General features: G+C 44.4%; 1 protein-coding gene across 9 annotated transcripts in view; it reads right to left on the minus strand.

The window, feature by feature from the left end:
- Positions 1-4,712: 4,712 nt before the first annotated feature.
- Positions 4,713-10,790, minus strand: part of Csgalnact1 (chondroitin sulfate N-acetylgalactosaminyltransferase 1) — a 353,381-nt gene continuing 347,303 nt past the window's right edge. For all 9 annotated transcript variants that reach the window (XM_029554628.1, XM_029554624.1, XM_029554618.1 and 6 more), the window contains 2 exons: positions 10,419-10,500; positions 4,713-6,496 (listed from right to left, as the gene is read on the minus strand). In XM_029554628.1, coding sequence (XP_029410488.1) covers positions 6,207-6,496; positions 10,419-10,500 — 372 coding nt within the window. In that variant the 3' untranslated portion in view covers positions 4,713-6,206. The remainder of the gene's footprint in view (positions 6,497-10,418; positions 10,501-10,790) is intronic.

The raw sequence follows: 10,790 nt of genomic DNA on the forward strand, positions 1-10,790 counted from the left end.
GTAGTAACATCCTGCCTTTCCAGTCTGTGAGCTTCACCACACCTCCTCCCTGTTCCCTCCCCCATGGTCTCTGGTCCTTTTTATTAGAATTGCCAAAAGACACACCCAGGGACACTGGGGTTGGCTTCTGCAGAAGGTGTGTTCAAAGGCTCAGCAACACAGAGACATTTTGAAAGGCACCTTTGTGGACAGGAAAGAACATATTCTGTGTGTTGGAAAAAAAATCACCCCAAACACCAACCAATTGGCACGGACCCCATAGTTTTTGGCAGCAACAGCAAACTCAGAATCCTGCCAGGAGAAACAGCTTTGAATGATAATAAAAAGCTAATCAGAATATGGATCACACAGCTGCCAGGTATTGATGGGTGCTACGAGCAAAATACACCTATCTTCTTAAGAAGCTGCCCAAGGTCATTATCTCATCAGCACAGCAAGTCTCTGGAACTCTCTTTTTAACACAAGGATTCCCACCTTACCCTCGTACTCAAGACAGTCTTTAAATTTCTCCTCTTGGGATCCTGGGTAGGAGCTGGATGCTGAGACTTCAGTCTTCAACACAGTCCCAACCCTGCTCATAATTACGATGCAGGTGGAGGGGGATGTGGGTGCTGGGACGTGCAACTCTCCCTGGATTGCTGTGTTAACAAGTTTCCATTCCTTCTCTGTGTTTCTTTTATGGAACTGGAGAGCAGGGAAGCCATGGGGACTGGCTCTGAACTTGCCCTGCTCAAAGTCCTTTCCCTCATGCTTTCATACCAACTGGACCCAGCCATGGGATGAGATGGCCACATGGAGTCCTGGAACCAGTTAGTTTCTGACTGGGCCCCTGAACAAATTCCTTAACATTTCTGGGCCTCTATTTTCTGCACCGGAAAAATGGAAGTAACGCTATTACTTGCCTTAAAATTTATAAGCCTAAGATCCTTTCCCAACCATCTCATCAAACCTAGATTACTGAGCATCGAGTTTATGGTAGTAGCTGTCTATTATGTTTTTACATTCCTACTCTTTTCTTTCACAGATAGTTTTCAGAACAAAACAAAAGACAACCATCTATGACGGTTTCACAATCTTTAATGCATGGCCCAACAGTGACCCTCTGATTATGTCCAAGAAGTATAGGGACCACTGAGAAGCTCAATACTTTCCAGAGACATGGAATGAATGAAGAGCTGTTTAATACTAATAAGGCATAAGCACCTCCTATGTGCTGGTCAGACCCTAAGTGCTGCACCTACATTGACCCGTTTAATCCTCAAACAGTTGCATTACACAGATGTGACTGTATTCATCACCCTAACAGAGGAAACTGAGCTACACAGAAACACTGGGTGACTCATCTAAAATCATGTAAGTTGCAGGTCAAAGAATGAGAATTTGGATTCTGATGGTCTGGATGGAAAGGCCATAAAATAGCTACTGCACAGTACTGAGCCCTGGTAAGATTAGATAAAACAACAGAGTTTTTTTTCCTGAAACCAAGAGTTAAAATTCTGTGTAGCTACTTTCTGGGTCTGGAGAGATGGCTCAGTGGTTAAGAGCACTGGCTACTCTTGCAAAGGAGCTGGGTTCAGTTTTCAGCACCCACATGGCAGCCAACAACCGTCTGTAACTCCAGTTCCAGGAGAATTCACTGCCCTCTTCTGACCTACATGGGCATTGCAGGACACAGATGCACTTACACACATACACTTATACACATAAATAAATAAAATTTTTTAAAGAGTTAAAAATTCTGCATAGCTACTTTTCTAGGCCAGATTCCTCAACACAGATGTGTGAAAGAAGGCAAGATGACCACATTTACCATCAGAGAGAGGGGCTGGAACATAGATGAAGATACAACACAAGGAGTTGAAGTATGTCATTTCAAAGCAATATGTGTTGATAAATATTTAACAACAGACTAGGCCAGGGTGATAGCTAGAGGCTGCAGGTCTGATCTGTAGAATTAAAGGCTAGTTCCCATGGTGTAAATACTCTGTGGTTTTCAAGGTATCAACCTGTCATCATCAAGGAAACACTTGGGAAGAGTTGTTAACTTGCTCTCACACAGCAGGATCAGTAGTATTATTTGACTGAGACCCCAGATATATTAAGGCTGACTGCCAGGCAACTTAGAGCAATTAAGAGTAGAGTAAGCATGCAGGAAGTTAAAAGGGGCCATTGACAAGCTAAGACTCCAGGCATCCCAACAGTATCCTTCCTTCCATAGAGGTGATGTGCTTGAGTCCTTCAACATATCTCTGCTTTCCTTTGCTGCTTAGGTTTAAATTCTAGCCTCTTATTTAGGCTTAGCCATAAGCCTGGGGCAGACAGAGCTAAGCCTCTGCCCTTTGTTTTATGCACTGTGCTTACTTTTGCTCAGTGTGACAAACACCTGAAAGATAGTTTAGTAAACCAAAGATCTGTTTTGGATCATGACTTCTGAATCTTCTGTCCATGGCTGGTTGGCTTCTTTGTTTCTGCGTTTTTGGTGAGTCAAGCAGAGACAGTGTGATGGAGGAGAGATGCTTACCACATGGTGAACAGGAAGCAAAAAGAGCTGGGAGGAGGCAGGGAAGGGGAGAACATTATGTCTCTCCAGGATACACCTCCTAGTTTTCCACCGTCTTCCAATAATAATTATATCAAATTATGAATGCATAAAGGGATTGATCCATCAGTTAAGTCAGAGCCCCAGGATCCAATCACATTCCCAAATTCCATCAGCTGGCAATCATGCCTTTAGCATGTGAGCCTTCAAGAGATATTTCACATTCAAACTATAACACCTGGTTAAGGTTTAGAACAAAAGAAGTAATTGTTTCCTATCCTCTTTAGCCACCCTCAGCAACTTTTATTATTACTTTTTTTGATCAGCATACAAAGCAATGGGTTTTGTTATGGGCCATCAGCAGTGTGTGTGTGTGTGTGTGTGTGTGTGTGTGTGTGTGTGTGCGTGCAGGTATGCTCACTATGCCCATCCATATCAGGCCAGAGGTAGTGCTGGGGTTACAGGTACCTACTACCATGCCTGGCTTTTATATGGGTATGGGGATCTGAGTTCATTTCACTCACTCAGCCATCTCTCCATATACCCTCATCAACTTTACAAATCAGTTCTTTGCCAAATGTGATTGTATACAACTGCAACCCCAGCACTTGAGAGCCTGAGGTAGAAGGATTACTGTGAGTTTCAGGCCAGCCTGGGCTACAAAGTGAGACCCTGCTTTAAGAAACAAACAAGTCTTATTCACTGTCCCAGGCATATGTTCACACAGATATGGTGTGAACAAGTTCAAAAGCTGATTAGCACAGTCGGGCAGGGACTACAGCATCCAAGAAGAACTTGGACCTGCCCTAATCCGTGATTTAAAAAACTGATCACTGCTACTACCCTATTTGGATATTAGGAATGACTTGTACAACATGGACACAATCTTGCCTAAAGACTTTTACTTAACCTTGCAATCAAAAAGATTACTCTTTATACTGTAAACAAGCTCACTGAGCCATGTGCTTCTCTTGTGACTGAGCATATGACCTTCATCCCTCAGGACCCCACTTTGCCCTCCTTAGGAGATGAGTCAGGGAATGAATGTGGGTGAGCTTGTTTAAAACATCAAAGCACTGAAAGCAGGCTATTCTCATCGAAAACAATGAGAACTGAGAAGTGTGTGTTTGTGTGTGTGTGTGTGTGTGTGTGTGTGAGAGAGAGAGAGAGAGAGATAGACAGAGAGAGAGACAGAAACAGAGAGAGATAGAGAGACAGAGAGATTTTAGACCTAGGGAATCAATGGGCAAGATTCTCTGATAAGGGTGGATCCTAACTTCTACTTCTCCAATTCATGTTGAAAAAAGCTGTTCCAATAACAGTATAATTGAAGCCTGAGAGACATCTGAAGGAACAGGTGGTTCTCAGAGTTCGGGACCACTCTTGACCTTAAAACTAAAAGTTATTTATTCAGGTAAAACTTTAATGTGGCTTAGCAATGCTGAGCTGACTCTGAGACTGTCATCAAGAGAATACAAGTCAGTGACAAATATGTCAGGTCCACTATTCAGAAACAACAGTCACATATTCCCCAGCCTCTAGAATCACCAGAGTATGTGAACATAACAAGGGCAGTGTGGGACAGAGTTTTGGAAATCACCTCTCAATTTCATCTAAAAATTAGCATCAATGGAAGGAATAAACAGTTCAACTTTTTCATCTTAGCCTAGTGGTTCTGAACCACTCACACCTCTTGTCCCTCCATTGTTTGACAATAATTAGAGATACTCTGGTTGCCAAAACCTAGTAAGAGAGGCCCCTGGCATTCAGTGTGTGGAAGATAGGTCGGAGCATTGCTCAGGACAACTCCTCCTCCCAACTGAGCCATTAAGCCCAAACTGTTAGCCGGCTAAGGATGAAACCTCTTGGTCTACGCACCGAAGGACTGTTTTCCCCAAACTAAAGACAGCATCCTTACTCCAAGAAGAAATCAACCCCACAAATCATATTTTATTAGCTGTGCACTGCTATCTTTCATTCATGTCTTGTGTTTTAATTAAATTGTATAAACTACCAGTACAAATCAATAGTTTTTTTTTTTTAAATACACACATAGCTCGAATGTTCTTGAAGCTTTTAAACAATGAATTTACTGTGTTCAAACAGGTTGGGAGAGAGCATTCGTGCATCTGGTGCTGGCTAATAAATAATTCTCACATGGATGTAGAAACCATTCAATGTTAACCATATTTATTTTTTAAAAACAGTTTGAAAGTGTAATAAAATGCAAGTTTCAGAAGCATCTTGGCAACTGAGTAGCAGTGCTTAATTTAAAAAATAATTAAGTTACTTCTACATAGCTTGGAGTGAGTGAGCATGTAGCCAAATCTTTTGTCTCCTAGGATTGATGGACTGATCTTTCACAAAATATATATTTTTCTACATTTTTTCCCTATGGAAGTCAGAAGACAGGAAGAGCACCCTGCTTTGAAAAGTGATTGTTTAGTTCATAACTTTGGTTTATTTAAACAGGTAAGAAAGTGGTCCCCATTTCTCTGGAGGACAAAATATATTTTATATTAAATATACCAAGGTACTATGAGTTTCCTTTTCTGTTAAGATGAAAGTGTCTTTTCCTTTTCTCCAGTGTTTGGTTGCTCCTCTTTGAACACGTTCTTCAGAAAAAATGATTCTTAATATACCTCTTTCTCTCTGTAGCTCCACACATAGCTTTACCTGTGTCTCAAGGAGGGATACATCCTAATGAGGTAAGTCCTCCAAAGCACTGTCAATCAGATGCTTGGAACAGAGTTCTCTTAACACCACTCAAATTATCTTCTCCACCAGTTGAGGGGATGCACACCTGTAATCTCAGAATCTCAGCATCTCAGCGCTCAAGAGACTGAGGCAGGAGGATTACAAGTTCAAGGCCAGCCTTTGCTCTATGGCAAGACCATCTCAGAAAACAACAGAAAGAGAAAAAAAAATCTTTAAAAACATAAAACATATATGTTATCTTCTATTCTTACTAAGGCCTGCGAACCAATAATTAAATAAGCAAAAAGTCATACAAGCAAAAAAAAAAAAAGTGCATTTTTTTAAATGAATAGAGATGTTAAAAGGTAACCCAAGAAGAGAAGGTTAATTTTTGGTTACACTTGGGGGAAATGGCACAATTATTTATGGTTTGTTTTCTTGATCCCTTTGATTCGGCTTACTGTCCCCATGAGGACCCTGATGTCAGACCTGCACACTTTGCAGGGGTCCTCTGCCGTCTTCTGAGATTTTAGCATTCCTGGACATCAGAGCCTTCTGACATAACCATTCCTAGGAGGAGAAGCAAAGTGCTTGCCTCTCATTCTAATGAACTTTTTACAAAACTGGTCTGAAGTCATGAATATTTCTGAAAGCAGAGACCACAGAGCTCAGTTTGTTGTAAACACAGTCAGAGCCATTGCCAGCCACCTTGTCACCCCCGCACCATTCTGCCTTCCTCATTCAGCTCCAGGTGCATCCGGGCTCCATTTGCAGGCAAAGTAGAGGTCTTCATTCTCCTTGCACAGAGCCAGCTAGAAGCTGGAGGCTCTCCGTCCCTTCTCATCTCTTCTCCTCATCAGCCAGATTCCTTTTTCTGCCCTTTATGAAGTCTATTCCTTGTTGCATTCACTTTTTCAGTAATTGCAAAAGGCGAAAAAAAAAATCTCTCCCCAAATTCATGCCTGGGAGTTCATGATTTTTTGCTGCTTATCTTCTGTTTCTGTTTGCGAAGGTGAGCCTCTATCTCGTGCCGGAAGACAAGCATCCCCAGTTGCCCATGGGATGCTTCATTCATGGCCTTGGACTGCATGCACATTTTGTACTGCTCGGGGGTCAGCTCGTCCATACAGTGCTTCTCATGCCAGAGATGGAAGAGACCCCGCACGGGCGTGCGTACCACAATGAGGTTGCTATGGAGGTACTTTCGGTACAGGTGCACATCCTCTCCGCCCCAGCCCTTGATGTCCAGGTCAAAGCCACCTGCGGGGAGAGAACTTGCTATTGAATAGTGTGGCATGCACAAGTATCTCCTAATCTCTCTTAGCTTCCATAGGCTTTTCATCAACAGGCATTTAATGGGGCTGAGGAGATAGCTCAGATGGTAAAGTGTTTGCTTTGCATATGAGGACCTAAGTTCATCCCTGGAACTCACATTAAAAAAATCTAGGCATGTACCCTGGACATGATGTCACTCGCTTGCAATTCCAGTGCTGGAGAGGCAGAGAGGCAGATGCCTGGGGCCTGCTGGCCAGTCATCCTAGCCCACTTGGTGAGCTCCAGGCCATTGAGAGACCCCGTCTCAAAACTGAAAAGGTGGATGACACCAAAGGGATGATACCTGAGCTTTTCTCATGATATGCATACCCATGCACGCATGCATGCTCATGCACACACACACACACACACACACACACACACACAGAAGCATTCATGGTAGGTGCTGTACCATCCATCTATCCAAGTTCACAGTGTCCATCTGGGTCAGAGGCTTTGGATAAACACACCCAATAGGAATGGCCTTCATGCTGACACTGCCAGCTTCTTGATATAGACTGTGAACAGATTCTAAGAATTGGCCTGCTTGAAAGAGCCATCAGCAGGGTGATGGACTAGTCCAGGCCTGAGATGAAGAGCTTCAAGGGCATTCCTCTTTAAAACTGACACCTCCCAATGCAAATCCGGTGCGCTGCCTGGATGTGGCTTCCTTCTGCCATTGCAGGCAGAATAAACCCGGTGCCTAGTGGGTTAGGGGTGAAAGGGAACTACTGTACGGAAAAACCACCTGTGCAAGAATTCTTCCTTTCCTAGGTCAGCAGTCCTGAAAAGCCATGTGGGACTTCACCATAGGCCTCTGGGGTCATCTTAAAGGAGTCAGCCTCACAATGGGTTCCGAAGCTTTCCCACTGAAAATTCTTCTCTCACTTCAGACCTCTTCCCAGGGCCAGTCCTTGCTGGCCAAAGTCTCACCTTTGTAAAATAAGGCCTTTAGCTTGGCTTAGAGAGGGTGTCATGTGGCCTAGGCTGGCCTTGAACTTGCTGTGTAGCCAGGAGTAACTTTGAACTCCTGATGCTCGGATTACAGGCATTTACTACAACACCCAGGAGATGCCCTGTCTTAACCTAAAGCCCATGAGGTCCTGAATGGAGCCAGAGCAGCACTGGCCTTGTTTCATCTTCTCTAACCTGGGGGTTCACTCAACTCTTACAAGAAACAGCCACAGCGAGGTGATCTGTTTATCAATAACCCCCCACCTTCCCCTGAGACATGCTGCTCTGATCAGGGCCAGCTGGAACCAGAAAACACTGGAAATCCCAACCATCCATCTCTGGGCTATGTTTACGAGTGACTATGGCCCCTCAGTAGACACAGGCAAGAAAAAGGATCATGAGTCAGGGAGCCAGAATTTGAACTCAAGTTCTCCTGGAAAAGTTGCTGCTTTTGTTTTTGAGACAGGGTCTTGTTATGTACCCTAAGCTGGCTTTTGTTTATCACCCCCCCCCCACCTTCCCCTGAGACATGCTGCTCTGATCAGGGCCAGCTGGAACCAGAAAACACTGGAAATCCCAACCATCCAACTCTGGGCTATGTTTACGAGTGACTATGGCCCCTCAGTAGACACAGGCAAGAAAAAGGATCACGAGTCAGGGAGCCAGAATTTGAACTCAAGTTCTCCTGGAAAAGTTGCTATTTGCCCCCCCCCCACCTTCCCCTGAGACATGCTGCTCTGATCAGGGCCAGCTGGAACCAGAAAACACTGGAAATCCCAACCATCCAACTCTGGGCTATGTTTACGAGTGACTATGGCCCCTCAGTAGACACAGGCAAGAAAAAGGATCACGAGTCAGGGAGCCAGAATTTGAACTCAAGTTCTCCTGGAAAAGTTGCTATTTGTCAAAATTTATGGTGCTGCTTTTGTTTTTGAGACAGGGTCTTGTTATGTACCCTAAGCTGGCTTTGAATTTGCAATTCTCCTGTCTCAGTCAGCCTCCTAAGTGCTGGGACTACATGTATGAGCCGTCATGCCTGGCTGAATTTTAGAGTTTTTTAATCTATAAAGGAAGTAGGTGTCATAACTGAACCAGGTAGTAATTAGTAATTAGTGCTGTGCTTGCTCAACTGAAATTGATTTACTGTTATGATCATCATCTCTTGTTAAATACAAGGAACACAAGACACTTGCAAATAAGAACACAATGACAAAGTGCATCTAATGGGACGCAAAGGCTCTGCAGTCACAGCAGTGGCTTTCTGAGCCCTTCCCAGCTCTCCGTGTCTCCCTTTGCAAATACAGTGACATCTTTAGGAGAGCTCAGTGTAATATGAATCCAAATTTGATAAACACACATGCCATCACGTCACAAAATCACCTTCTGCAGAAAGAGGGAGGGAACAAGAATTTCTTGAACAAGAAATATAAAGAAGATTTTTTAAAATGTTATTTCGGGAAATGTGACTTGCACATAGTGGTCTATGAATATTTTTCTTAGAGATGTCAAAGGTCAGCTGCTGTCAGCTCCTGCCACCTGCCACTCAAGCTCAGGACCCTGGTGCTCCGCTGCCTCTGACGGGGCTTTGACTTCACGTTGTTTGACACCCTTTTCGTTTTAGTCCGGTGATTTCCATAGGGTTCTATGGTCTCTGCGCTTCACAGAACAAACCTGGGCTTGCTCCTGCTGTCTAGTTTCAAGATGGGAAGCTTCAGGCCCGGGTCTGAGGGGGAAGACATGGAGAGAGCAGGATGCGTACCGGGGAGTCCTGGGGAGGAGACATGCCTTCATGTCTCTGAAATGTAGGACTTCCCTGGCCTCTCAGAGCCCAAGTCAAGGTTTCTGGCCTGTTCCTTCTTGCCCTAGTCATGTATATTCCAATCCATTCTTCATCTTCTACTTGCTGTGATACCTGTAGAGTCCCCATTGTCTGCGAGAGCTTTGTTCTATTCTGTGGAAACCCATGGGCTTTTCCTTTTTGAGTTCTAAAACCCCATAGGTATGCTCATATGTATTTGTATATATTTGATGTATACGTCTGTGTATACACATGTATGGGTGGACATGTGTGACCGTGTACATTTTCCATTTTCATGTGTGCTTCTGTATGTACATCCGTGTCCATGCATATCTATGTATATAACTGCATGCATGCATCTCTCTTTGTCCATGTGCAACTGTGTGGATGTGTGTGTACATGCATGTCTCTGTGTGCATATGTGTGTCATTTTGTGTATGTCTGCGTGTGCCTCTCTGCATGTGTGTCTGCATGTGCATGCATATCTGTGTATGTAACTGTGTGCATGTGTCTCTGTGTGTCTGGGTTTATGCATGCATGTCTGCGTGGATGTGTTTGTGCATGTGTGTCATTATGTGCATGTGTCTGTGCTTATCTATGTGTCTTCCTATATATACATGTATATCTGTGGGTCTATGTGTTTGCGTATGTGTCTACACGCCTTGATGATGACAACTGCATGCTCAAGGCTTAATGTAACATTTAGACCCTCAAAGGTTTAGCAGAGAGAAACTTGGGTCTTTTCTGTGTGCTTTCCCCAGACTCCCCGGGAGCACCCTTTCCCCAGACTCCCCGGGAGCACCTTTTTCCTAGACTCCCCCTTTTAACCTTATTCCCTTACTAGAGGCTCAGGATCCTCCAGAACAGGGCTCCACAGCAAGTACCCACATGGGAGAAGGTATCACAGAACTTTCCCTAATGTTGCCTTCGTGAACTCCTGAGTGGTACCTGGTGTGTCTGACAGGGGCAGGTGCATGGCACAGGGTCCTCCTGTGGCCCAGGAATAGCCTTTCTTAGGATATTGGCAGCACCTTTACCAGGGAAACCTGCAGAATTTGCTCAGGGCCTGCAGGACAGTGGCCTCCAGGGGGCAGTAGACACACAGCTTTGTCTCACCTATGTTGATGAAGTCTGACCGATACTGACAAGTCATCCCAAATCCAAAGTCTCTCCAAAATCCAGTTTCCTTCTTTATGACCTGCAAGGAACACAGTGTCAGACTGGGCACATAAAGCAGTATTCACACACAGAGGTGAGCACTGCTCAACGAGGAGGGTCTCCCACCACTGACAAACAGGCAAGCTCTCCGGGGGAAAAAGAGGAGGTACAGATGGGTTTGAAGATTTAATGACAAGAGTACAGTAAACTGGGGCTGGAGAGATGGCTCAGCGGGTAAGAACACTGGTTGCACTTGCAGAAGACTCGGGTTCAAATCCCAGCACCCACATGGCAGCTAACAACTGTCTGTAACTCCAGTCCCAGGGGATC

The sequence above is a fragment of the Nannospalax galili genome, unplaced genomic scaffold, assembly GCF_000622305.1.
Source record: "Nannospalax galili isolate Female #2095 unplaced genomic scaffold, S.galili_v1.0 scaffold291, whole genome shotgun sequence".
Classification (NCBI taxonomy): domain Eukaryota; kingdom Metazoa; phylum Chordata; class Mammalia; order Rodentia; family Spalacidae; genus Nannospalax; species Nannospalax galili.